General features: G+C 45.1%; 1 protein-coding gene across 2 annotated transcripts in view; it reads left to right on the forward strand.

The window, feature by feature from the left end:
* Window positions 1–257: 257 nt before the first annotated feature.
* LOC119971860 (vitamin D 25-hydroxylase) overlaps window positions 258–25,908 on the forward strand; it is a 55,520-nt gene continuing 29,869 nt past the window's right edge. The window contains exons 1-3 of one of the 2 annotated variants that reach the window (XM_038808095.1): window positions 375–503; window positions 6,216–6,301; window positions 23,874–24,015. In XM_038808095.1, coding sequence (XP_038664023.1) covers window positions 24,009–24,015 — 7 coding nt within the window. In that variant the 5' untranslated portion in view covers window positions 375–503; window positions 6,216–6,301; window positions 23,874–24,008. Of the gene's footprint in view, window positions 504–6,215; window positions 6,302–23,873; window positions 24,016–25,908 lie in introns of both variants that reach the window. The other variant, XM_038808094.1, reaches the window with a different exon arrangement.

The following is a 25,908-nucleotide window of genomic DNA, read 5'->3' on the forward strand; positions in this document are numbered from 1 at the left end:
TCCGCTGAGGGTGAAATCCGCCTGAAGACCGCGAGTGGTAGCACGATGGGCCAAATGGCCTCCTTCCGCGCCGTGATTCCGTGCTCGGCGGGATCCCCGCCCTCGTCCCAAAGCACTGACGACTCTGAGCAAAACTATTGACAACATTCTCGACCAATCTGGGAACAAGGGCGGGATCAATCCAATGGGAGAGGGAATTGGAGCTGGGATTGGCCGGCCGGAGGTGAGGACAACATGAAAAATGCCTGTCAGTGAGGGGCGGCGGCGGAGTGTGTGAGGGGATGTCGGCCCTTGAGGCGATCTCCTTCTCGGGCACCTGTGCGGCCCTGGGCTCTGCCGCCTTTCTCCTCTTGGCTCTGCTCCTGATCCGCCAGCTCCTGAGGCAGAGGAGACCCCGGGGTTTCCCGCCCGGTCCCACCGCCCTGCCTCTCATCGGGAATCTCCTGTCACTCATCAATGAGCCGCACGTCTTCCTGAAGAAGCAGAGCGAAATCCATGGGCAGGTACAGAAATGAAACCGTTCGGTTAAAGAGAAAACTGCGCAGAGTGTCCGACATTCGGTGATAACCAGGGCTCTGCCATCACGAAAAGTTAGTCAACCTCCTCCTCCCTCCTTCCCACAACTAAGGTTCATTTCTCATTTGTGACTTTTAGATGTTGATCCTGACACTGGGGTGCTTTCATCTGCCGCGGATTTCAGCCGCTGTTGAGGATCGGTTCTATTTTAGCCTAATCTAACTGTAAACTGTGGAAAAAACCCAGCAGGGGACCTTTGTACTTTACTTGTTGTGCTGGCAGGGATGATCAAGCGCATAGCATCCGTACACTACACTGGAGTGAAAGGAGGTGGGAAAACCTGGGAATTACTTAGAATCTGCATTTCTTTAAAATAAAATTGTTAACCCCCCCCCCCCCCCCCCCCCGACAAAGAAAAGACAATTGAGCACGAAAAGAGTTATTAGGAAGGCGCCTCCGGACTTGGCCAAAATGTGATCAGTTGCAAGTTATGTGGACATATTGACTGGTCCCTCAATCCAATTAAATATCTGATATGCCCAATTTTCTACTACGTATGTCCTATATCCTTGAGCAATGCTGAGCAGCTGTTACACATAAGCTTCTTCAGTCTTCAGGATGAAAAATGGGATATCACACCATGGTTACTGTCTCAATTGAATCAACCATCCGATGTATAATTAGGTGCTTTGGGCAAATAATAAACTATCACCCATTTTCCATCTCTGTCTGCTCCAATACCGAAAGCTCGTATTTGAAACAAACCTGTTGGACTTTAACCTGGTGTTGTAAGACTTCTTACTGTGCTCCAATACCGGCTTACACTTGGGCAGTGGAGGAAAATCCTGCTGACTTAATCTAATTCTAATCTCTTGCTCACTCCCCATATAATTGTTAATATTCCTCTCCATTGTATTTTTGAAAGTACGAACGCACTCTGCTTCATTAAAGACCTGTGGCACAATTTCTACATTCTAACTTGCCTCAAGAAATGAAGATTTTTTCCCTACCCCATTATTCATGTTGACCTTAAATAGATACCCTTTCATGACCATTTTTCTGAACAATGGAAATATCATTGTCTATACTTTCATGTCAGGCTCATTCTTAGATTTTTTTGTGGTATTGTTCCAAGTTTAAGTATGTCAACTACTCCTGTAAGTGCTGCAGTGCTCCAGTGAAGCCCAACACAAACCGGTCGGAGCAGCATCTAATCTGTTGAGGCACTTTACAGCCCTCAGGACTCAACATTGAGTTCAACAACTTTAGTCTCTGAACTTTTTCCTCCATCTTAAAACCCCTTAAAAAAATATCCCAGACATGTATTGCTTCAATTCAACCCCCCCCCCCCCCCCCCCCCCCCCGTCCCCAAAACACACACATACACACACCGAGCCATCTGCCCCTTTGTTCTTAAAAGTTGCTACATCTTGTTGCAATCTCACACAGCTACAGTTTAATATCTAACACATTTTTCCCTCTCTTTAATTCTGATGAAGAGCCAAAGGGACTGGAAACGCTAACTCTGTTTCTCACCCTACAGATGCTACCAGACTTGCTGAGTTTTTCCAGCATCCTATGTTCCTTTAACCTTTGATCCAGTGTATATTTTTCCTGCTCAATATAAAGATAAACAATAGGGTCAAAACAGAGAGGGCTTACTCTGTTTCTGCACAGTTCTCCTCTCCTCAGAATTGTACTAGATAGTCATCCTATACGTATATATATATATATATATATATAAAATCTCCTAAAAGTGGCACTGGGTCAGGAGGATCCTGCCCACTTCCAGACTTTACCCAGCCAAGTTTGCATGCAAGTGGACAACTTTTGTGCTGCTGTCGGACAAGTTATTTAAATATTCAAACACTGGACCTTTCAATTTAACCCTGCATTCTAGCTTTAGCAGCCGAAACACAGGTTCCCCCATCTGTGCATCTCTGGGGCCACAAGGCAAATTTCCAATTGGAGAGAGTATATTCGCCCCTCCTAAATTTCCTTCCTGTCAGGCCTTATTGCAGCAAGGGGTCATTTTGCCGTCTTAGTCTGAGATATTGCTGTTCCGCATGACAGGGGGAACGGACACAGAGCTCCAGCTGAAAGGAGGTGTTGCCCCAGCACAGGGTGAACAGTGAGCTTGCTCAAGATGAGAAAAGTAACAACATCTCAGAAGCTTAAGCTTTCGTGGTGGGTTATTGCAGTTATCTGCAGCCTCCTGGAAAACGACCTTCTTCCAATAGGGTCAGGTGGCCGTCAAAGTTACAATACTCCTGTATTTCATTGCTTCTGACTTCTTCCAGGGATCTACTGGAGGTAGCTCCAGGATATCTCAATTTGCTAGCCATAATTGCATTCCCAAGCTCACCAATGCTTTGTTTTCCAATGCTACCAATGATGTGAACTTTTCCACGAGATAGGACAGTCAGACAGAGAGGGCTGTTGGTTTTGCTGTATTCTCCCAGATGCATGGGGTCATTGACTGAATGGGAAAGGATTCCTCTCCTTCAATTTCAGGCCACTTTGTGACCACGGGAAGGTGATCATGCATGTCTGTGCTAGGTATCTAGGGAGTTGCCATGTCTCACTCATGCTGTACTAATCACATCTCCTGTAGATGTTCTCTCCTGCACACAGCCTCGGCTTTAAGCTCCTGGAAGACAAAGGATAACCTGTAAAGACCTGCCTGCTGACTCCTATGAGGAAAACTATTAGTGAACTAGAGAAAAGGTATACAACAGGAGTTACATGACCACTAGGCCAATAATAGAACAAGTCATTAAGTACGCTTCATTGAAGATGGTTACGGTCTGTTGCGCCTTTCACAGCATCACAGTTTAAAGAGGAATAGAGTTACAGCAAGAGGGAGGTGCACACCAGATGATGTCTTCCTCTGAGGAAGGGACAAATATCACATACATTCTGCAGCCAGACACCGGATTCCCAGAGAAGTTTGCAATGGGCTCATCCAGGCATGCTTCACTTAATATGTGTCCATGAAGCTATCATAGAGTGCCATCAGAAACCCTGCACACCACCACGCCCCAACCCAGGGTAATCTGCATTATTACCTGAGCAAAATGCAAATTGTCAGAAAATTAAGCAAATTAGAGAATTAAATGAGTAGCTCCAAAAAATGGTGTGGGATGAAGGGAGTCTTATTTCCTTGCCAACCATACTAGAATAAGAGTTCTTCTGGGGTGGGCTCCACTTAATCTGATTGGAATTAGTGTCCTGGAAAGCTATAGGACTGTAGATGTTTTGGTATGGAATTATCTAAGCTTCTGCCATCATGCTTTGATGTTCTTTGTTGCTGTAGCCCATCTTTAATGAGGTTTTGCTGATATTATGTGGTTTTGGTTTACCTAATATTGATGAGGCTTTATATTCCTTTGGACAGGTTAGAAATAGCCGGTATGGTTTAAATTCAAACCTTTTAATAAGAACTATTTTCAAAGAGCCCATAAAAAGCATAGTATACAGGAGACAAACTGTTCTGCTCATAGTTCTCAGAGCCGCTCAGTCACCTGACTACTGATGTCACAGCTATCTCAAAAATATCATCATGGTCTCAGAAACATATTCATTAACCCATTACTCTCTACATCTCCCCTCAAGTATAATCACAAAGTGTTGCATTATTTTGTTCAATTATTTACACTACATTTTCCAACTTTTGTAAATCACCTATACTGTTACAGATTCCACCCAAACCCTACCCTTTTCCTCCCTCCTAGTCACTGTCACAAAGGGCTTCAATGTTGAAGTGTTCTCAGCTCGCTTGGAGGACATTGTGGACATATGCAGTAACTCTTTTCCCTGAAAGACAAAGACATTGGTGGAATGGGATAGCATTTTCCTCGTCGGCTGTTAACCGGGCTGTGATCTCTAAGATGTCTGAACTGTAAGGATTGTGAAAACATTTTAATGATAGTCTGATTCAAGAGTGAATTGCGCTGTCTTGAACAGGAAGAGGACTAACTAACATTCTCTTTGGAACCTTCTGCTTACTCTTTGCGTACTGGAGAAAGACCTGAGAAGGTGAAGTATCTTCAACACCTGTGAAGAATTTTGCAGCTTTTTCATTGCTGCAGGGTCAATGAATAAATGTCAATGTTCAAAAACTGAGATTTGAATAAATCTGGAAGATGAGAAGAAGAATGAGAAAAATTCTGACGGCATTGCCAGGTATGAAGAAAGTACAATTTCCCGACTACACTTAGGCTGCTATGTGCACTTTCTGCAGGTAGTGCTAATATTGTCAAACTTGTTTCAGTGCAAGACTGATCCACTGTAGGCAATGAGTTGACAATGCCAGCATTACTACACCATCTCCAAAAATGGAATAAATCTCTAGAAATGAATGTAGATGCAGTTCCTGCATCGGATTCTTCAGCTGCAGGAGCTGTGTAGTTTTGGCCTCTCTTTCTGCGGGACAATTTAGGTGTAAGGATGACTTGCTGATGAGATTGAATTCTGCTTGTCAACTTACTTCCACCCAAATTAGTAGGTTTTGCATCTCTCTCACAGTTTGACCCAACTTCAACTCAAGCATTTCATTCACCCTGGGTTGCTCACTGGTCGGCCGACTATTTACAATGCATCTCATTGGTGGGTTCAGTGGGAGAAGTGTACAAATTCAGCACTTCTGTACGAACACAGCTGCCTGCTCAAACAAAATAGAGACCTCACATGCCTTGACTGTGGGTTCGAAGAGTGCAACATACTCCAGGACCTCATCTTCCAAAGGGTCATCCATTGCTGTGACTGCCTCTTTCTCATAAGCTTTGTCAGGAAAGAGCCAACCTAGGTCTAGACGCTTCTGTGGCAGATGGTCACTGTCTTCTTCAGTGCCTACTATTACGACGCCTTCTAGCCTGTTTGCGAAAACAACAAAGAGATTTCAAGTCTCCTCGTGGGGTCCAGCGGATGATGCTTCTGTAACAAAGAACGACACACTGCTCAATGAATGAACTTCACCAACTGTTGCTGAATCAATCTGTCAGCCTTTTAACCAACTTTGGGAATTCCGCCTTGAATGGCCTGAGCTGAGACCTCACTGAGATTCTATAAGAGACCAAGTCTTAAACATGTTGACATGCTGAGCAGAGGAATTGGCTGATTGTACAAAAAATAGAGGGTTGTATTAATTAAATTTTCATCATAACAAAGGCTGGTGTTAAATCGACTCTTCACCAAGAAGGGTCCTCAGGCCCCTGTAGCATTAAATCAGATGGTTGAATTTTGACGATTTCTGCTTTATCTTTATTATTCTTTATTATTTATTAGTGTCACAAGTAGGGTTACATTAACACTGCAATGAAGTTACTGTGAAAAGCCCCTAGTCGCCATACTCCGGCGCCTGTTCAGGTATACAGAGGGAAATTCAAAATGTCCAATCCACCTAACAAGCATATCTTTCGGGACTTGTAGGAGTTAACCAGAGCACCCGGAGGAAACCCATGCAGACGAAGGGTGAATATGCAAAGTGCTTCACAGTCAGTGACCCCAGCCGAGAATCAAACCCGGTTCCCTGCCGCTGTGAATCAACAGTGCTAACCACTGTGCTGCCCCCAATTTGGAAGCCAGTCTAATCTGTCTCCGACTCCTGCCGTGGTATCAAATTAAAATCCTGTTCTATAGCCTTGAACTTTTCATTCCATTGATCAGAACTATTTATTGGTTTCTTTGATCTCTCCTAGGAAGTCACCTGGTTGGAAAGGTATAGCTCCATTTTCCTGGACTTTAAACCAGCTGGGAACATGTTCTAATTTTCTTCTCCAAAAAGGTATTCTTGATTTATAAAACTGTTTAAAATGACTTGGCCTGCCACAGAGAGGGCACTCATGCCCCCCCCCCCCCCTCCCCCAACCCCCCGGACACCTTTGTGGCAGTGTTGTCTGTTCATGTCACATCTTGAGCATCTGACTACAGATGGAAGAGTTTCCCCCATCCCTTCGCTGTTTTTGTCAGGCTTTTTCACAGATTGTTCAATCCATTCAGGCCTTTTAGCAGACTTTATCACAGACTTTTCAGTGAGGTGGCTACTGACATTGGGCCCACGTACTGGACCAAGCCTTCCCAAGCCTCCCTGTTGCCCGAATCACATCCCAATTTCAGGGTCTCAACTCTGCCTGAGGGTGACCAGTTTGGCCTTCTCCCAGGTCAGATACTGTTTTAACTCCAAATATACTGACAGTTCATCATCAAGCATGCCATCAACGATGAAATTGCAAATGAATATGTGTTTCAAAGCAGCATTACCACAGGGACTTGCGAACCAATAGAGATCACTAATGAAATAATTGATAGACATCCCTGGCCTTTGAGCTCTCTGATAAATTTTGCTCCATATATAACCAAAATCATTTTGGGATTAAAGTATTTCTCAAAGATCTCCATCACCTCTTCATATGCTGCCGTGTTTTCCTCAATACCCTGCGACATATGAACATCGCCAGCTATAGCTCCCATAGCATATAAAAGTGTATAGACCTGGTTTGTGAGGTTCCCTATGCGACCCTGAATCCTTCTGGTTCTTTTCTAACTCCAGAGATCAGGGACAGGATTTTCCGTTTCTGAGACTAAGTGTTGACGCCAACCCAGAATCCGTGCACGTTTACCACAGAAAAACTGCGCCGCACCTTGACCGATTCCGCTACCATTGAGAAGCTAGCACTGGCGCAGTGTGGAACACAATCGATTCCAATGAAAAACCGTGCGGGATTTGCCGGGTCCGTGATTGACACTTGGCAGGCTGACATGCTGCAGCCGCATATACACATTATAATTCCCCCACAATCTCATCCCAGCCAACGAGATGGCACTGGTTGCGCTGGAGTGTGCCCATACAGCTGATGGGTCGGCTGGAGTCAGAGGGCCAGGGAGGTACCCTGCAGAGGCACCTATACGACCCGTGGCACTATGTTCAAAGTGAGCTGTTAGCGGTGTGCGCAGCTGCACGACTGCCTTTCCGGCTGTGGCAATGGTGTTCCGTGCCCGTCCACCCGACCCCACAGCCCACCTCCTGCCTACTCCCCACTACTTCCCCAGCTCTTGCAGAAGCCCCCTGGCCAGCGGCATAACTGTCAGCAAACTATAGCGAAGTTGGACACCTTCTGTACCCCCTCTCTATCCCTCAGCAGCCGCCAAGCCGGTTTCACAATTTCTAAAAGCACAAGTGAATCACGCCGTCAGGAACACGGCCCATCAGAGGCGGAGAACCGCAGAGGCCCCGGAGAATACCGGCTTGGGCCCGCTAACGATTTGCAAATGGAGTCTATTGTAAGTGCGTTCCAGAATGCATTGACACTGCTGTCGAGGTGCTGGAGCATTGTGATTTGGCGTCAAATTCGCGTCTGCCACGATTTCGTAGTCAGAACCAATTCTTCACCCAATCGCCTTTCCTGATTTCAGCGTCGGCTAACAGAGAATCCCGCCCCAGATCGTTGTTCCTGCTTTGGACCTCCAATGTGTTGGAAAGGTTGTGGAAGGTGTAGTGGCTACTCCGTACCTAGTGATGAGAGGCTTTCACTGTCCCCCTCATTGCAGTAGTTTATGGGCCAATCTTTGCCGCTGCAAAATTGATTTTACCCCCATTGTTCGTCTCGCTTGGGCCAACAATCTGTGGCCACAATTTTGCAGACTGTGGCAACCAGCACTGCCACCATGTTTTGGCACGGATTTACCTAAGCTCCACCATCCTTTGGTGCTGGAGCTGATCTTTGTGAGGTTTCACTAAAACCATGCAGTCTTTGCTTCCCGAACCTTGATGATGATTTGCTTCCCTTTGGATGTACTTGAGATATTCGTTATGGTTTAGTTGAACCTTTTATTAACAACTACAAAGGCCTCCTTGTAAGCATATGATGTACAGGAGACAGACTGTTCTGCTGCTAGCTGTCTCGGAGCATCTCGATCATATGACTACTGATTTTACAGTTACATCACTAATATCATGGTTTCATTAACACATTCGTTATGCCATTGCCCTGCAGTAGAAATTTCAAAATTACCTTCACCTGATCTCTCCCCTTTAGTTTAAAGCCATTCAGGTGAAGGTTATTTTGAAATCTAAAGAAGGAGGTTGAGGTCATAGAGCTGTGTGATGATTTGGGTAAGAGCATTCAAAGTCGGAGAGGAAAGGACGGAAAATTTAATGGTAATATTATATCAGCAAATATGATCCATGAAAAGAATGATGTTCAAAAAGAAAGTTCTTTCTCTGAAAGCACAAAGGATTTGTGACAAGATAGATGAACAAGTGACACAAATAGAGATAAATGGGTTTGATTGAATCACCATTACAGGGACATGCTTGTGAGGTGATGAAGTTTGGACAATAAATTTTTCAAGAGACTTTAATGTTTCAAAAAGACAGGCAAAATGGAAAAGGAGGACGAGTAGCCCTGGAAATAAAATGAGGAAAATAGTAAGAAAGGATCTTGGCTAAGAAAGTTAGGAGGTAGAATCTGTACAGGTGGATGTTGGAAATGTAAGAGGTCAGAAAACACTGATAAGAGGAGTTTACCTGCATTGGGACCAGGGAGAGGAGGGAGGTCCTCTTCCTGGAGGGTGGCAGGAGAAGGAACCCCTGCCACACCGAGAAGGCCTGGCCGGAGATAGCTGGCATGATCAGCAGAAGGAGTGTGGTTCACAGAGACTGGATCCAGTGCAGAATGAGGTTCAATCACCACACTCACTCTGACAAGTTGGGTGCAATCCCCAACCCTCAGGACAAGCCTCTGGGTATTCACCCCCCTGATCATGGGAGGAGTGCCCACGAATCTTACTGACCCATCAGAATGACTCAGAGCGAGAGTGCTGCTGAGAACCTGCCAACACTGAAACATGCAGTGTCTAATGAATAGAAGCAATTGGCAGTGGTCAATGGAGGCCGGTAATGCCTTATCTACTTCTCTTTTATCCTTGCAAAGGAAACAAATTCATAATGCTCAGAATTCAGATGGGAAGAAGTAACTTAGGAAGATGGGAAATAGAAGCAGGAGAAGGCCATTTGGCCCCTTGAGTCTGCTCCGCTATTCAACTAGATCATGGCGATCTCCTGCCTCAGGAGCTCCATACCTGCACTTCATCACCACCCTGGCGGAAGGGATAATGGACATTTCCAGGGTTGCTAACAGCTAGGAAGTCAGGCAAGGTAAAATGAGTATCCTGGTGGAGATGGGGAATACAAAATGGAAAGTGTACATTCATCCAATAGCACACTGTCCAACAGAATGTTGAACACTGAGTTACATTGGGTAGCCTCAGTGCTGCAGTCTTCTGGTCTCCAAGGCTATTTCTAATGTTCTCTTCCTCTGTCTCCCACAGGTTGCAGTGTCCAGGAGCAATGACCAACCCATCACCGGGTCAAGAGCAGCCTGAGCAGACTTCAGAACAGGCACCATCACACCTTACAAGCACATCCTTCAGCAGTGTAATAACAATCAACTCAGTGGGTCCTCATACGCATTAAATAGGGTGGCATTTGATGATAAATACAGGGCGTGCAAGTGATAGAGGCATTTCTGGGCAGACCGTTACAAGGATGGATGACAGACTCAACCCTACTCAACTGAGCGAAGACCAAGGGCCACAGGAATCACAGAAAAGGAAGCCCAGATGTCCGAGTTTCCTGATGCAGCACAGGATCACGGGTTGAGAATGGAGGAGTCATCCAGGTCATGTCTACCACATTGGCCAGAATATTAAGCGCACAAGCTCCTCCAATCAGAGAGTGGCCAAACTCATAGAGCGCCACATCTGGCAGCACTCGGAGTGCATGCAGGAACTGTGTGCTGATGTACAGAGGATGCATGTCACACTGGTTTGGACCAGACAGTGGCGCTAATGGCACAGGGATGCCTTTAGGGGATGCCAATTAATCCCAAGCTGGTGCTCCCCTCTAGCCAACCACTGAGTCAGTCACCAAGGAGGATGAGGGTGCCGCTCCTCAACGGATGTCATACCCATTGGTTTCCTGGGCTCCTCTGATTGATGGAGCATCTATGCTGCAGGGCCCAGTGGCTGAGGTTTCCACTGCAGTGAGGTAGAAGCAGGGGCCAATGGAATTGCCTCAGTGGGAGCTTCCATGATGAGGATGACCAGTATGTGCATCTCTACCTCGAGCAGAGACAAGTGTGAGGTCACAGGAGGAGGCCATGGAAATGTGTTCAGGAGCAGGGGCCACCATGTCAGGGAGAATACTGAGGTCATCACTGGAGTGCCATCTTTCTGCAACTGTGCAATGTTTTAATGAGAACCGTGTAAATATTGACACATGAAACCAGACATGCAAGCATCCTTTTATTAATGGTGGTATATATAAAGAGGTACAAAGCAGTAAAGGCAAGCAAGGGTCCATGGTGAAACCTCATTGGCATTAAGAATTTACATGTCCCAGGTTGTATCTTCAATGGAAGTGCTCTCATATATATCTCGGTGTGAGATCCAGGCAGTGTTGTTACCCCGGTGTCAATGGAGCTCCCTCAAAATGAGTCAGATGATCCCTGATCGTAATGGCATCCTGACAAAATCCTCGCTCTCTGCACTAAGCCTGGCTACCACCCCGTGCAGGTGGGTCATGGCAGTATTCTGTATCTTCTACCGATTCTTGATCCTCCTCTTCCACATCTTGCTCCTCCTCTTCTTCCGAGGGGAGCTGTATTCATCTAGCACTTCACGGTCTTCAAGGCATATACCTGTCTGAAGGACCACGTTATGGAAAGTGCACCAGACCACCACAATATCGGAGATCCTTGTAAGAGGAGATTGCAGGGTGCCACCCGACTGATCCAGGCACGAGAATCACATTTTCAGATTCTCAGTGGCCTGCTGTATCGTTGCCTTAGTGACCAGATGGCCTCAGTTGCCATACCATTGTATCTCTGGCTCTCCTGGAGCTGAGTACCGTACATTAATATCCTTTGTGCCCTAGAATCCATCCTCCGAGTTTGAGGGAGAGGAGCTGTGTAGAATAAAGATCTGTGGCCTGGGCAACTGGAACTGCCAGGAAAGCAACTGCACACATGCAGGAGGTTCTTGTTATGCTTGAACATTGAAGGAGTGGAAGACCTTCCAGTTGATGATTTTGACTAGCCAGACGTTGGATGCCTTGAAGACTACATGGGTTCAATTGATGATGCCCTGCACCTGGCAGAATCCAGTGATCGTGGTGAAACCCAATGTACTCTGTGTCTTCAGAGTCTTGGCTGCCATGAACACTCCATCCAGGCTTCAGTTACATGAGGGATGTTGTGGTGTGCTGTGGTTTGCAAGGTAACATTAAGGTTTACAGCTGATCCTTGGAAGGAGCCAACAGTGATTTCAATGACGACTGACAAGGCATAACAAGCAGTACAGTGAGTAATGAGGTCCTCAGCAATGAGGCCAGAGATCTCTGGGACCATCTACCTGCAGATTTGCAGCCTCCTGTAGCACTGGATCTCCGTCAACTCAAGTTAGCTCCTCCCTTGCTGATAGATACTATGATAGAATTCTTCATCAAGATGGAGAGTAATGTAATTGATTCTGAGACTAGGGTCATGAATTTAAATAAAGGAAACTACAATGATATGAGGCTTGAGTTATGATGGATTGGGGAAGGTTACTTAAAGGGATGACAGTGGACAGGCAATGACAAACATTCAAAGAATGCATGGGTGAACTGCAACAATTGTTCATTCCCAACTGGCCCAAAAATAAAACCACGAAAGGTGGCCAAACTATGGCTTACAAGGGAAATTAGAGATACTATTATATCCAAGGAAGAGACATACAAATTGGCCAGGAAAACAGCAGACCTGAGGATTAGGAGCAATTTAGAATTCAACAAAGGCGGACAAATGGAATGTTTCAGAAGGAGAAAATAGATTACGAGAGTAAGCTTGCAGGAAAAACATTGGTGCAGACAAATTACCAATGAGTCCCTTACACTCAGAAACAAGCAAATTTATAATTGGGGATAAAGGAATGGCAGAACTAACTTTGGGTCTGTCTTCATAAAGGAAGACATAAATTAAAAAAACAAATGTTGGAAGCACAGGGTTTAGCGAGAGGGAGAAACGGAAGGAAATCAGTATTAGTAGGGAAATGGTGTTGGGGAAATTGATGGGTTTAAAGGCTGATAAATCCCCAGGGCCTGATACTTAAGGAAGTGGCCCGAGAAATAGTGGCTGCATTGCTGTTCATCTTCCAAGATTCAATAAACTCTACAGTTTGGAGGGTCGCTAATTTAACCCGACTATTTAAACGGGAGGTAGAGAGAAAACAGGGAGTTATAGACCAGTCAGCCTGATGTCAATACTGGGGAAAATATCCATTATAAAAGATTTAAAAGCACAGCACTTGGAAAACAATGGCAGGATCAGACAGGGACAGTATGAATTTCCGAATAGAAAAAATGCTGACAAATCTACTGGAATTCTTTAAGGATGCAACTAGTAGATTTGAGGAGAGGGAGCCAGTGGATGTAGCTTGTTTGGACTTTCAAAATGTTTTGAAATGTCCCACATAAGAGATTAGCATGTAAAATTAAAGTGGAAGGGATTGGGGGCAGGGTATTGAGATAGATAGAAAACTGTTTGGCAAACCGGAAACAAAAAGTATGAAAAAAGTGGTCTTTTTCCAAATGGCAGATAATGACGAATGGGGTATTGCAGGGATCAGTGCTAGGATCCCAACTATTCACAATATATATTAATGATTAGATGAGGGAACTAAATGTGATATCTTCAAATTTGCAGATGACACAAAGCTGGGTGGGAGGGTGAGCTGTGAGGAGGACACAGAGATCCTTCAGTATGATTTGGACAAGCTGAGTGAGTGGGCATATACATGGTAGATGCTGTATAATGTAGATAAATGTGAAGTTATCCACTTTTCTTGCCCTACCAAGACCACACCTACCTTTATTTCCCACACGGAGAGGCTCGTCAGTGCAGGAAGCAATCGGAGCACCATTTTTAACCAATTTCTCGATTCTTCCAATGCTATCTCCAGATTGCTCCAGTGCCTCAACTTGCTTGATGGGGGGCCCTCATTGCGTAAAGGCTGGGCACCCCCGGCTCCTATTGCCGGCAAGGGCAAAATGTCACCTTAGCATTACCAGCCTGGCACTCTGGCAGTGCCCCTGCCGGTGCCACCTGGGCAGTGCCAAAGTGCTCGGGTGGCATCAGCACTGCCAGAGACCAACAACCTGGGGGCCTCCAATCACCTGGGAAACACTCCCAAATGCTGTTTTGCTTGCTCCCCGTTTGTGGAGACCAGTGCTAGGCTTTCCTCGGCAATTCGTTCCTGGGGCTGGTTAACTCTGGCGGAGGCGACTTTCGGTGGTGACCATGGAATGAATGGTCATACATTTGGTGGCCCCCGTTTGCGGTGGAATATTTTGAGTTCTTTCCCACTCGATTTAAGGGGTGTTTGCTGGTTGTGATGTGCATGAGCACTGAGGAATTGAAGTATTCCATTGGCGGTTACGGTTTATGGCGGTTTGAGAGGTCGAGGATGAAGGAGTTTTTGTATTTCTCACACGTGTACCGGGTGTACTCCCGACCATCTTGTCTCATTTGGGGAATTGTCCTGTGAGAGCCTCCAGACGGGGTTGTCTCGCTTCCACAGTCGCCGTAGTGCTCGGAGAAGGGGGAGCTTGTGATCCCAAATGTGACCTCTGTGACGCGATTGGGAAACCCTGTTTTAAATACTGAACTTTCACCGACAGAGTTCGGGTGGTCACCACACCTGCCCTTTGTGATTGGCCAGGTGAGCCAGAAGTTGGATACTAAATACAGCAGCACTTTCTTCAATTAACAATGGATTCTCAACCTGCTACCAGCCTCCCCGCCGTGTGTGGGCCCATTCCATTAAGATTCCACCCTTTATCTTTAACGTGAATGGAATTTTAATTCTTTGATTTGTGGCAACAGTTAAAATGGAAAAGCTCCATTTCCCACTATTTCCGACATTTAATGCGACTGCTTTGGTGCAATAGTTGAGGCTCCAAAGAAACATGCCATGAATAAATGCAGATCAGGTTCCAATGTTGTACGTGGTAACTCAGTGACATTTTAATTCAGTCTTGAGCTGTGCACCCACCAAGGTGAAGATTTAGGGCCACTGAGGCCATCCATAGTAACACTTCCCTTAGAGGGACGAGGAGAAGCAGGACTGATATGTCAGGCCTGACGAGGAAAGTCCAGGTTGTTGCAGCCCTGGGCTTCTCATTCTCTCCTGACCATCTGTGAAACCCTCTTAACACCCTTCCCTTCCACCTTTCACACTACAGGGTGTACCGTGTTGCTGGTAACCTTCTCTGGATGGTTGTGATTGATCTCTCGGCTGCCTGATCTCCATCCCTTTCCACTGGCCAGCTGCCACATTCCACCCAAAATTTACAAGCAATTGACCAGAGAAATCCGACTAGAGTTGCCAACTCTGATTAATCTGTTGCTGGAGATTTTAACACATGACTTGAGCACACACTCCAGCCATTAGCCGGCCAATACACCGTCCTTGTGATGTACTGCCTTCCAATTGGAAAGCAAGAAGACTCGTTACCTGATTGGAAAATGTTTCACGATCAGCCTTTATTTTCCCATTTTCTACACTTTTACATCTCGTAAAGAGAAATGTTCAAAGAAAAGGACAAAAAAGAGCAATCTTTTTTAATGTCCCGATGGTTATTTCTCCGGGGTTCTGCAGATTGATCTTCCCTTCCTGGAGACTCCAGACCAATCCTGGAGGGTTGGCAACTCTACATTCAACCGAGGCCTGACGGTTAATGTTTCAGGCCTACGACTAAGGCCAAGTGGATTGCCATCCACTTTTTGCAAGATTCAAAATCCGTTCCAAAGAATTTATGCAGAAATGCACTAACTTTAGTAGCATTTTAACAGGCTGCCGTCTCCAATAATGGATACAGACGCACTGAATTACTTTGAGTGAGAGCTGGAGCTGTTTCTGGCTGAAAGAGGAAGGTGCCTTCTGGAATGATCAGGGGTGGGGTGACATCCAGGACTAGTCTCGATCTCCTAGGTGCATCATAGTGGTGTGGGAAAGGCTGGATGGGACAGATAATTTTTTCTTCTCCTTCATTATTCATATTCCAACTGACACCCAAGTCCCATTTACCTATCAATCTCCTGTGCTCACTGACCAACATTGGCAACACCTCGATTTTAAAATTCCCCTCCTTGTGTTCAAATCCCTTGATGGCCTCACTCGTCCCTATTGTGGTAACACAGTGGTTAGCAATGTTGCTTCACAGCTCCAGGGTCCCAGGTTCGATTCCCGGCTTAGGTCAGTGTCTGTGCGGAGTCTGCACGTTCTCAGTGTCTGTGTGGGTTTCCTCCAGATGCTCCGGTTTCCTCCCACAAGTCCCAAAAGACATGTTTGTTAGGTGAATTGGATATTCTGAACTCTCCCTCTGTGTACCCTCCCTCTGTGTACCCCAACAGGCGCCGGAATGTGGCGACTAGGGGCTTTTCACAGTAACTTCATTGCAATTTTAATGATCGCCTACTTGCGACAATAATAAAGATTATTATTATTAAACTGTCTTTCTCAAAGGTACTAAACTTTAGAATCGCTTGTTGATTCCAAAATTCAAATTGTGACAGCACAAATTATGAAATCATCAAATAAAATTCTATTAAGGGAGGCTTCTGACCGCTAAGATTCCCATTCCAGAGGACTCCTGGCAATTAATGACACTGACTCTCTTCTATAAAATGTCAAAGGCAGTTATTAATCACAGCTGCTAATCTATGCTTGCGTCTATTTTTTGACTTGTGCTGAGGTTGCTTGGTCCGCCCCAGCATTATTGAATTAAAAATAGTACATATGTCATTTTTCATAATTATGTTAGATCAAGCAGCCATTTATTGATGTAGAATGTAGGCAAGTTTTACAAGAGCAAAGCTGTCTTAATTGAATGTCTTGCATTGATCGAACACTTCAGAACACTATTCATAGAATTGTAGAATGAGACCTCATAGAAGGAGGCCATTTGGCCCATGGTACGCAGGCCAGCTCTTTGACAGAACTGCTCAATTAATCCCACACCCCAGCACTTGCCCACAAGCCTTTTTAAATATATTTTTTTAAGTGTTTGTCTCATTCTCTTCCAATTGTGACTACTGAATCTGCTTCCATCCCCATTTCATGGCAGAGAGTTTCAAATCACACCACTCGCTGTCTTAAAAAGAGGCGTCCTTGTGTCGACACTGGTTCTGTTGCCAAACACCTTCAATTTGTGTCCTCTAATTTCTGACTGTTCAGCACCTGGGAACAGTTTTCACCTCAGTTACTCTCAAAGCCAATCGTTATTTTGAATGGCTTTGGCAATTTTCTTTGCTTTAAGGAGAACAACATCAGCTTCCTCCAGTTTCTCCAAGGAACTGAAATCGCTTATTAATCCCCCTTCCCACCCACCCCAGGTTGCAAACCAGTAAAACTCTTCTGTAGCTTTTCCAAGAAATTGCCATCCTTCTTAAAATGTGGGTGCCTGGAGATGAACACAATCTTCCAGCTGACACCAGTCAGTGTTCTTTAAAAATATACATTTAGCATAACTTCCTTGCTTCTGTTCTCTGCCAATAAAGCCAAGGATCCCATGTGTTGTTTTTCTAATGGCCTTCTCAACATATTCTACCACCTATGAACCTCTGTGTACATATACACCCAGGTCCTCCTCTCTATCCCTGAACTACCTTTATGGTGGTTTATATTGCCCTTCCTCATTGCACCTACTTAAATGTGTCACTTTTTTGCACTTCTCTGTTAAATTTCACCTGCTATGTATCTGTCCATTTTACTAGTCCATGCCTTTCTGAAATCTGTTGCTATTCTCATTCTAAAGTTACGACTTTTGGATCATGTACAAGCTTTGAAATTATGCCCTGTATTCCAAAGTCCAAGTCATATACTTCCCGCTGGCCTGAAAAGCAACTGTCCACCACTATTTTCCTCTCTGTCCCAGGGCCAAGTTTTGTACCCATGCTGCCACTGCCTCTTTAATCTCATGCTCCACAGTTTCTTCAACAATTCTAGACATTGTCAGCTGCCCCTCCATTCGAAGATGATGTCGACTCAGAGTTCCACGTTTCTGCCATGGGTCTCCGTGTGGTGGGAGAGGCCGATTCCCAACCCACAATTCACTGAGCACAGAATGTTCTCGGACCCCATGTTGAGGTAGTGGCATCTAGAATGCAGAACTTTCTTCCTTTTACATTCCTTCTCTGCCTCCTCATTAAGCCATTGTAACTCAAAGCATGATGCAACTTTGGGCAGGTTGTCACCATTTTGAACCATTGGTGGCAAATTCCTCCCAGTCATTAATGTCAATGCTTCCAGGAGAGCTTCACAGCATCTTCAAAGCATTTTCTTTGTGCTTCCTTGGGACATAGGAACATAAGAGCAGGAGGAGACCATTCAGCCCATTGAGCCTGCTATGGCATTCATTACAGTCATGACTGACCATCCATTTCAATGCCTTTTTCCCCCACACTATTTCTTTACATCGTTGGTATTTAGAAATCTGTCAATCTCCACTTTAAACATACTCAATGACTGACCTTCGACTTCTTTAATATTAATAATCTTTATTGTCACAAGTAGGCTTATATTAACGCTGCAATGAAGTTACTGTGAAAATCCCCTAGTCGCCACATTCCGGCACCTGTTTGGGTACACAGGGAGAATTCAGAATGTCCAAATTACCTAAAAGCACGTCTTTCGGGACTTGTAGGAGGAAACCGGAGCACCCGGAGGAAACCCATGCAGACATAGGGAGAACATGCAGACTCCACACAGACAGTGACCCAAGCCGGGAATCGAACCTGGGACCCTGGAGCTGTGAAGCAACAGACAGTGCTAACCACTGTGCTGCTGTGCTGCCCCCCTCTGGAGCAGAGAATTCCGTAGATTCACAGCGCAATGAGTTCAAAGATTTCTCCTCATCTCAGTCCTAAGTGACTTCCCCCTTATTTTGAAATTGTGTCACTGGTTCTAGACTCCCAAATCAAGGTAAGCATCTTACCTGCAGCTACCTCTCTATCCCTTTAAATACTTTGCAGTTTTCAGTTAGATCATCTCTCATTCTTTGAAACTCTAGAGAAGACAGGGCAGTTTCCTCAATCTCTCTCCATGAGACAGTCCTGCCATCCTGGGAACAAGTCAGGTGAACCTTTCCTGAGCTTCCTCCCCGGCAATGTTGGCTATTTGAGAGTTGAAAATACTGGACCTAACGGGGGAGATGCTGGACAGCCATCTGGATACAGTACCCAATCCATTGTAGCTGATTTTTCAAGTGTTTTGCCTGAATGCTTGTGGAGCTGGCTTCAAGAGGGTCACTAGCATTTGTTTGACAGTTCTCCCATTGAGTCTGTGGGATGTGGTGAAGGTATTGCTGGTGGTATTTCTCTTGCACACTGTGTCGCTGATACATAGGCCGGGTCTCACTGCAGTATAGGAGTGTGGTATTGACAATTGCTCTGTGTAGGGCTTTTGTTGACTTGTAGAGGTCATTGCTGGCGAACACTGGATGCCTTAGTTTGCAGAAGGCCAAACTGGCACAGCGGGTCTGGTGTTGAATCTTCTCATCAATGGTGGCCTTCTGAGAGATGTGGCTGCCGAGGTATGGAGAGTGTTCAACATATTCCAGAGTCGTCTCTTGAACTCGGGTGGAGGTGGAATATTTGGCTGACCAGCTGTGGGTTGACGTAAGTTTTCTTTTGGCAAAATTCAAGGACAGGCCAAGTTCATGCATGCAGAATGGAAGAGATTGAGAGTGGCTTGTAAATCTGGTGCAGAGTGGGCAATGACAAACTAGATCATGCCTCTCTATGGTGGCCAGTTTAGTTTTGGTATGGAGGTGACTGAGATTAAAGAGTTTTCCAGCCAGCTGGCATTTAAAACTGACACCAGAGGGCAGTTGATCTTTGGTGAAGTATTTTTATTTTACGGGATGTGGGCTTCGTTGGCTAGGCCAGCATTTGTTCCCCATCCCTAATTACCCGTGAGAAGGTGGTGGTTGTGGTGAGCCGCCTTATTGAACTGCTGCAATCCATGTGGTGTAGGTACACCCACTGTGCTGTTAGGGAGTGAGTTCCAGGATTTTGACACAGCAACACTGAAGGAACAGTGATATATTTCCAAGTCAGGGTGGCGAGTGAATTGGAGGGGAACTTCCAGGTGGTGGTGGTGTTCCAATGTATCTGCTGCCTTTGTCCTTCTAGATGGTAGTAGTCGTGGGCTTGGAAGGGGCTAACTAAAGAGCCTTGGTGAGTTCCTGCAGTGCATCTTGTAGATGGTACACACTGCTGCTATGGTGCGTTTGGTGTTGGAGGGATTGAATGTTTGTGGAAGGGGGTGCCAATCAGGCTCTGTCCTGGGTGGTGTTGAGCTTCTTGAGTGTTGTTGGAACCTCACTCACCCAGGGCAAGTGGGGAGTATTCCATCATACTCCTGACTTGTGTCTTATTGGTGATGGACAGGCTTTGGGGAATCAGGAGGTAAATTATGCACCACAGGATTCCTAGCCTCTGACCTGCTCTGGTAGCCAGAATTTATATGGCTAGTCAAGTTCCATTTCTGGTCAATGGAACCCTCAGGATGTTGATAGTGGGGGATTCAGTAATGATAATGTCATTAATTGTCAAAGGGTGATGGTTTGATTCTCTCTTATTGGAGATGGTCATGGCCTGGCACTTGTGTAGCATGCATAGCCACTGTCAAAGCAGATTGGAAATAGTAAGGGGGAACTATCACCCAGCCTTTCTTGAAGCTTGCCATCCAAAGGAAACATTAAAGGATTATGATGAAGTTTCTTGGACATAATCTTTGGAGTAGAATCCACAGAGCCTCACGATTTATTGAGCCAAATGCTTTGGTTAGGTCGGTGAATGCAATGAAGCGTTCCCAGTGTTGTTCTTGTCATTTTTCTGGGAACAAAGACAATGTAACTGGCTACTCAGGAAGGTTTCAAGCCACACTGTGTCCCTGGAAGGATTTCCTCAGCCACAGGAAGTAGGAAATTCAGGGAACGTGGACTTTCCTGGATGTGGGCATGAGGGAAATACCTCAATCATTTCCACAGCTCGATTAACCTCCTTACTTGAAGATAGTTACAAGTGTCCCACTCCTGAAGTTGGTGTGAGCGGGTTTGGTGGCCCGGGGTTGGTGGGCCGGGATGGGGAAGTTGGGTATCCTTTGTCACCCAAGTCTGTAGGATGAGTGCACAGGATCTCAATGTAATCAAAAGCCCACTTGCTTAAAGACCTCAGTTGGAATACCATCGGAGCTGCAACTTTATTGATGGTTGTTCACCAATGGATTCTGACACAGGTACTGAGGCGTAGCCTGGAGAGTATTTCCTGTCTCTGTGGATTCACAGTGGAGGAATTTGGTGGTTTCAAAAGTGGTTAGCATTTTGTTGGGTCTTTCGGGTTTTCTCTTCTGTCCTTTATGTCCTTTATATTCCAGACTTGTCTTTGGGTGTCAGCCTTGAGCTGTCACAATGTTTTAATTTTATTTAGAATACCTAATTCATTTTTCACAATTAAGGGGCAATTTAGCATCTTCAATCCACCTACTCTGCACATCTTTGGGTTCTGGGGGCAAAACCCACGTAAACACGGGGAGAATGTGCAAACTCCCCACGGACAGTGACTCAGAGCCGGGATCGAACCTGGGTCCTTGGCGCCGTGAGGCAGCAGTGCTAGCCACTGCGCCACCGTGCTGCCCTTGCGCTGTTAGAATGCTGCATTATTGACTTGAGACCTTGGGTTGTTCTTCAGACAGTGAAGATTGCTTGTTTTTGTTCTGAAAGGTCACACATTTCAGCGTCATTTTTGTCCAACCAGTTCTGGTGACAGCAATGCTTGAACTCAATGTCTGGACACAGGAGCCTGGAAAGGAGTTCATTTGATCCCACTCTTCAGAAATTGAGTTGTATATGTAACAATTTCCAGATTGGTTCGTGAGCTGCACGTGGAATTCCTCTCTTAAGTTGGAATGCTTTAGGGCGAAGACATTGATCTTCCTCTGAAACCTTTGGGCCTTGTGATGTATTTGTGCTATCTGGATGTTCATCACTGATCAAACAAGTCTATCAGTCAACTGCATGGATTGAGCGATACAGACACCGCTTAGATCTTTGACCCAAATTAGTTTTATTCTTTCATGAGATGATATGGGTGTTGCTGGCAAGGCCTGCAAGGCCCTGACCAGAGCAGCTTGCTAGGTCATTTCAGAGTTAACTTAAGAGTCAACCAGATTGCTGTCAATGGCAGAGTTCCTTCCCTGAAAGATGCTAGTGAACCAGATGGGTTTTTACAATAATCATTCATAATTGTCATAGTCACCATTACTGAGGCAAACTTTCAAATCTAGATTTATTAACTGAATTTAAATTCTTCCAGCTGCCTTGGTGGGATTTGAACCCATGACCCCGCAGCATTAGCCTGGGCGCCTGGATTACTCGTCCATGGCATAACCCCTATTGCCACCGTGCTGGAAATATTCAGCATCCAGCAGCATGTGTGGACGGAGAAACAGATTAAAGTTTCAGGTCAATGATCTTTCATCTGAACTTGGCAAAGTTGGAAAGATGATGGAATTTGTGCAAATGAAAGGGTGGAGGGTGGAAAAAACAAAAAGGAAGGTCTATGATATGTTGGAGAACAGGAGAAATTAAATGACGAAAGGTTCTATTGACAGGCAGAGAGATCTGGGCGTACAGGTCCACAGAAAGTGGTAACACAGGTGGATAAGGTAGTCAAGATGGCATAGGGCATGCTTGCCTTCATTGGCCGGGGCATTGAGCATAAAAATTGGCAAGTCATGTTACAGCTGTACAGCACCTTAGGATACACTTGGAATATTGCGTCCAATTCTGGTCGTCACACTACCAGAAGGATGTGGAGGATTTGGAGAGGGTACAGAAGAGGTTAACCAAGATGTTGCCTAGTCTGGAGGGTATTAGCTATGAGGAGAGGTTGGATAAACCTGCATTAATTCCCCTGGAACGATGGAGGTTGAGGGGCCACCTGATAGGGTTTACAAAATTACAAGTGGCATAGATAGAGTGGATAGTCAGACACTTTTTCCCAGGGTGGAAAAGTCAATTGCTAAGGGACATAGGTTTAAAGTGTGAGGGGGAAAGTTTAGAGGAGATGTGTGAGTTAAAGTTTTTTTTCGCAAAGGGTGGTGAGTGCCTGGAATGCACTGCCGGAGGAAGTGGTGGAAGCAGATGCTACTGTGACGTTTAAAAGGCATCTTGACAAATGCAAGAATAGGAGGGAATAGAGGGACATGGACCCCGGAAGTGCAGACGTTTTTAGTTCAGACAGGCATTATGATCAGCACAGGCTTGGAGGGCCGAAGGGCCCGTTCCTATGCTGTACTGCTCTTTGTTCTTTGAAGTGGCAATGAGAAAGGTGTAGAAACTTAGAGGATGTGTGAATGGCAAGATCCTGAATAACTGCTACCAAAAGCAAAGAGAAAGTAAGAAATAAGAAAGAGGAGAGAGAAAATCAAACCAGTAAATAAAAATGAAACAAAGTGGAGGCAGCGGTCACAAGCTAAAACCATTGAACTCAACGTTAAGTCTGGAAGGCTGAAAAGGGGCCATTTGAAAGATGAGTTGCTGCTCCTTGAACTTCTGGAGAGCTTCATTGGAACACTGCAGCAGCCAAAGAGAGATAGGTCAGAATAGGAGTGTGATGCAGAACTAAATTGACAGATGGCTGGAAGTTCAAAGTCACACTTACAGACTAAACAGATTTCTTCCACAAGGTGGTTACCCAGTCTGCATTTGATCTCCCCCAGTGTAGAGGAGACCACATCATGAGCAATGAATACAGTGCTGTTGCTTTCTTGAGGATAAATCCTAATCAATGCATCAAGATTTGTCGCTGAAGTTAAAAGAAGCTTGCACCTAAATGTGCTGCACCTGACCTGGGTACCCACAATGGCAGACTGATCATTCTCCAGTTTTCACATCCCTTGCCTTGATCAGTATAAAATATCTCACATCATAAGCACAGACATTTCGTGAGATTTAAAACTTCCATAGATTGGAAGTAACCTTATATTATTGACCTCAGGTTATGTGAGGAGTACTAAACTTCTGACTGCTGAGCAAAATTACAAAAATATTTGGTGGCCAGCTTGTGAATTAATCCTGGTACCATAACTAGCTTATACAGTAAATAAGCAGATAGTGACTGTGTCTGCCCATTGAAAAGGAAATTCAGACATTTCAAATTACACACATTTATTTCATATATATTGTGTTTTATGGTGAAATTCTTTACTGGCATCTCAATTTTATTGTTAAATGTCACTTTCTTGTTTAACAGATTTACAGCCTTGATCTTGGTGGTATATCAACTGTTATCGTTAATGGGTATGATGCAATCAAAGAATGCCTTGTTCGCCAGAGTGATATTTTTGCAGATAGGCCATCTCTACCTCTCTTCAAAAAGCTGACAAACATGGGAGGTAACCCAATGTGATAAATACCATTCACCATAAAGTTATAGTTGGGTATATCTTTTGTAGGCCATTTTCTTTTCTTGTGGCTTTGAAATCTCACAGTAAAGAGAGTCTGTTCATTGAAATAACACAATGAAAGCATTTAGAAATGCACAGTGTTGCGAATACCATAAAGTTATAGTTGGGTATACCTTTGTCGGCCATTTTCATAGTTCATAAGTCATATGTTTTTGAATATAACTTTTAGTTTGAGGAATTACTGTTTTAACTGTAGAAAATGGGACCATCAAATTGACAAATTGATATTTTTTTTTAAACCCTGATGTAAATACAATTCAAACAAGCTTGGATTTATCACACTTAAAAGATTGCCTGTGTTTCTCTTGCAAGGGCAGAATGAAATAGCTCCAACAATGAAAGATCCATCTCTAAGCTTGTAATGGAGCAAGGGAGTCAGGAGAGATAGCAGTTACACCTGTTAGCAATGTAAATTATTTATATGGGTTGCAGAATCAAAGAGTCATGTTGCAGGTAAAATAGGTTGCTTGCATTTCTGTTTGAATCATACCAAAGCATGCCACTTCGCCATGGATATGGGGATGTGGAGGGGGTGGGTGGAATAGAAGGTTATTTTCTTTAATTTATCTGTGTGTATACTAACAGAAGTAAGAAGTTCGAATTGGAAAAAGCAGTTGCAACATTTGCTTCAGCTTACAGCTAGAGAAAAAAACTACAGTGGTAAGATAAGGGAAGGGGAATTAAAAAATAGAACGGAGTTTATGGCATGAGTATTTCTTAAATGTTTTTATTGAGTTTCTTGTGGTATACAAAACAAGGATAAGTGTGGACAAAGAGTAGGAGACAGAGGACAAAGAAAAATATTTACACATCAGTTGGTTTCGATTATCTACATACATACATGGTCGTTCTTTCTCACATTATTTACAGTGGTGGTTGTGATTTCCTATTTTTCGTTTCCCATTGTTTTTTAGGTTCCGGTTGTTTCCTCCCCCCCCCCCCCCACTTCTCTTTTCCTATGACCCAACCCCCCCCGGTCATTTGTCTTGCCTTCTTCCCTCATCTGTGCTTGTGCCCTGTTCCTATTATGTGGTGTGATACTGTGTCTCATCTTCTTTTGTTGGGCATGGTTGGGTTCCATGTCTCCCTGTCCCCCCCCCCCCCCCCCTCCCCCTCTCTCCAATTCCTTGCTGTGATGTGGCTGCCCCCTCCTGTTCTTTGGCTTCTTAGTTGTTGACTAAAAACAGGTCTTGGAATAACTGACTGAATGGCTCCCTTGTTTTGTGGAAGCCCTTCTCTGACCCTCAGATAGCGAATAAAATTTTCTCCATTTGGAGAAATTCCAATAGTCTGGCCAGTCAGGCTGCAGCTGTTGGTGGTGCTGCTGACTGCCAGCTGAGCTGGATTCTTCGGCGGGTGATTAGGGAGGCAAAGGTAAGGGTGTCGGCCCTCACCCCCATGAAGAGGTCTGGCTGTTCTGATACCCCGAAGACTATCACTCTTGGCTAAGGCTCCACCCTCATCCCCACCACCTTGGACATTGCCTCCAAGAAGGCTGGCCAAAACCTGACAAGTCTGGGCAAGACCAGAACATGTGGGCGTGGTTGGCCAAGACTCCTTGGCACCATTCGCATTTGTCCTCCACCACCAGGAAGAACCTGCTCATTCAGGTTCTGGTTAAGTGGGCTCTGTGTACCACTTTTAGCAAAATTAGCTTAGCCTTGCGCAAGTGGGGGTTGAGTTTGCCCTGTGCAGTGTTTTGCTCCAGAGTCCCTGCCCTATTTCAAACCCCAAGTCCTCCTCCCACTTCTCCCTCATCTCGTCCAGTTGGGTATTGGCCCTCTTAGTAGTCTCCTGTACACGTCACCACAGTTCCCTTTT

This window comes from Scyliorhinus canicula, chromosome 9, assembly GCF_902713615.1.
Source record: "Scyliorhinus canicula chromosome 9, sScyCan1.1, whole genome shotgun sequence".
In the NCBI taxonomy this organism is placed as follows: Eukaryota; Metazoa; Chordata; class Chondrichthyes; order Carcharhiniformes; family Scyliorhinidae; genus Scyliorhinus; species Scyliorhinus canicula.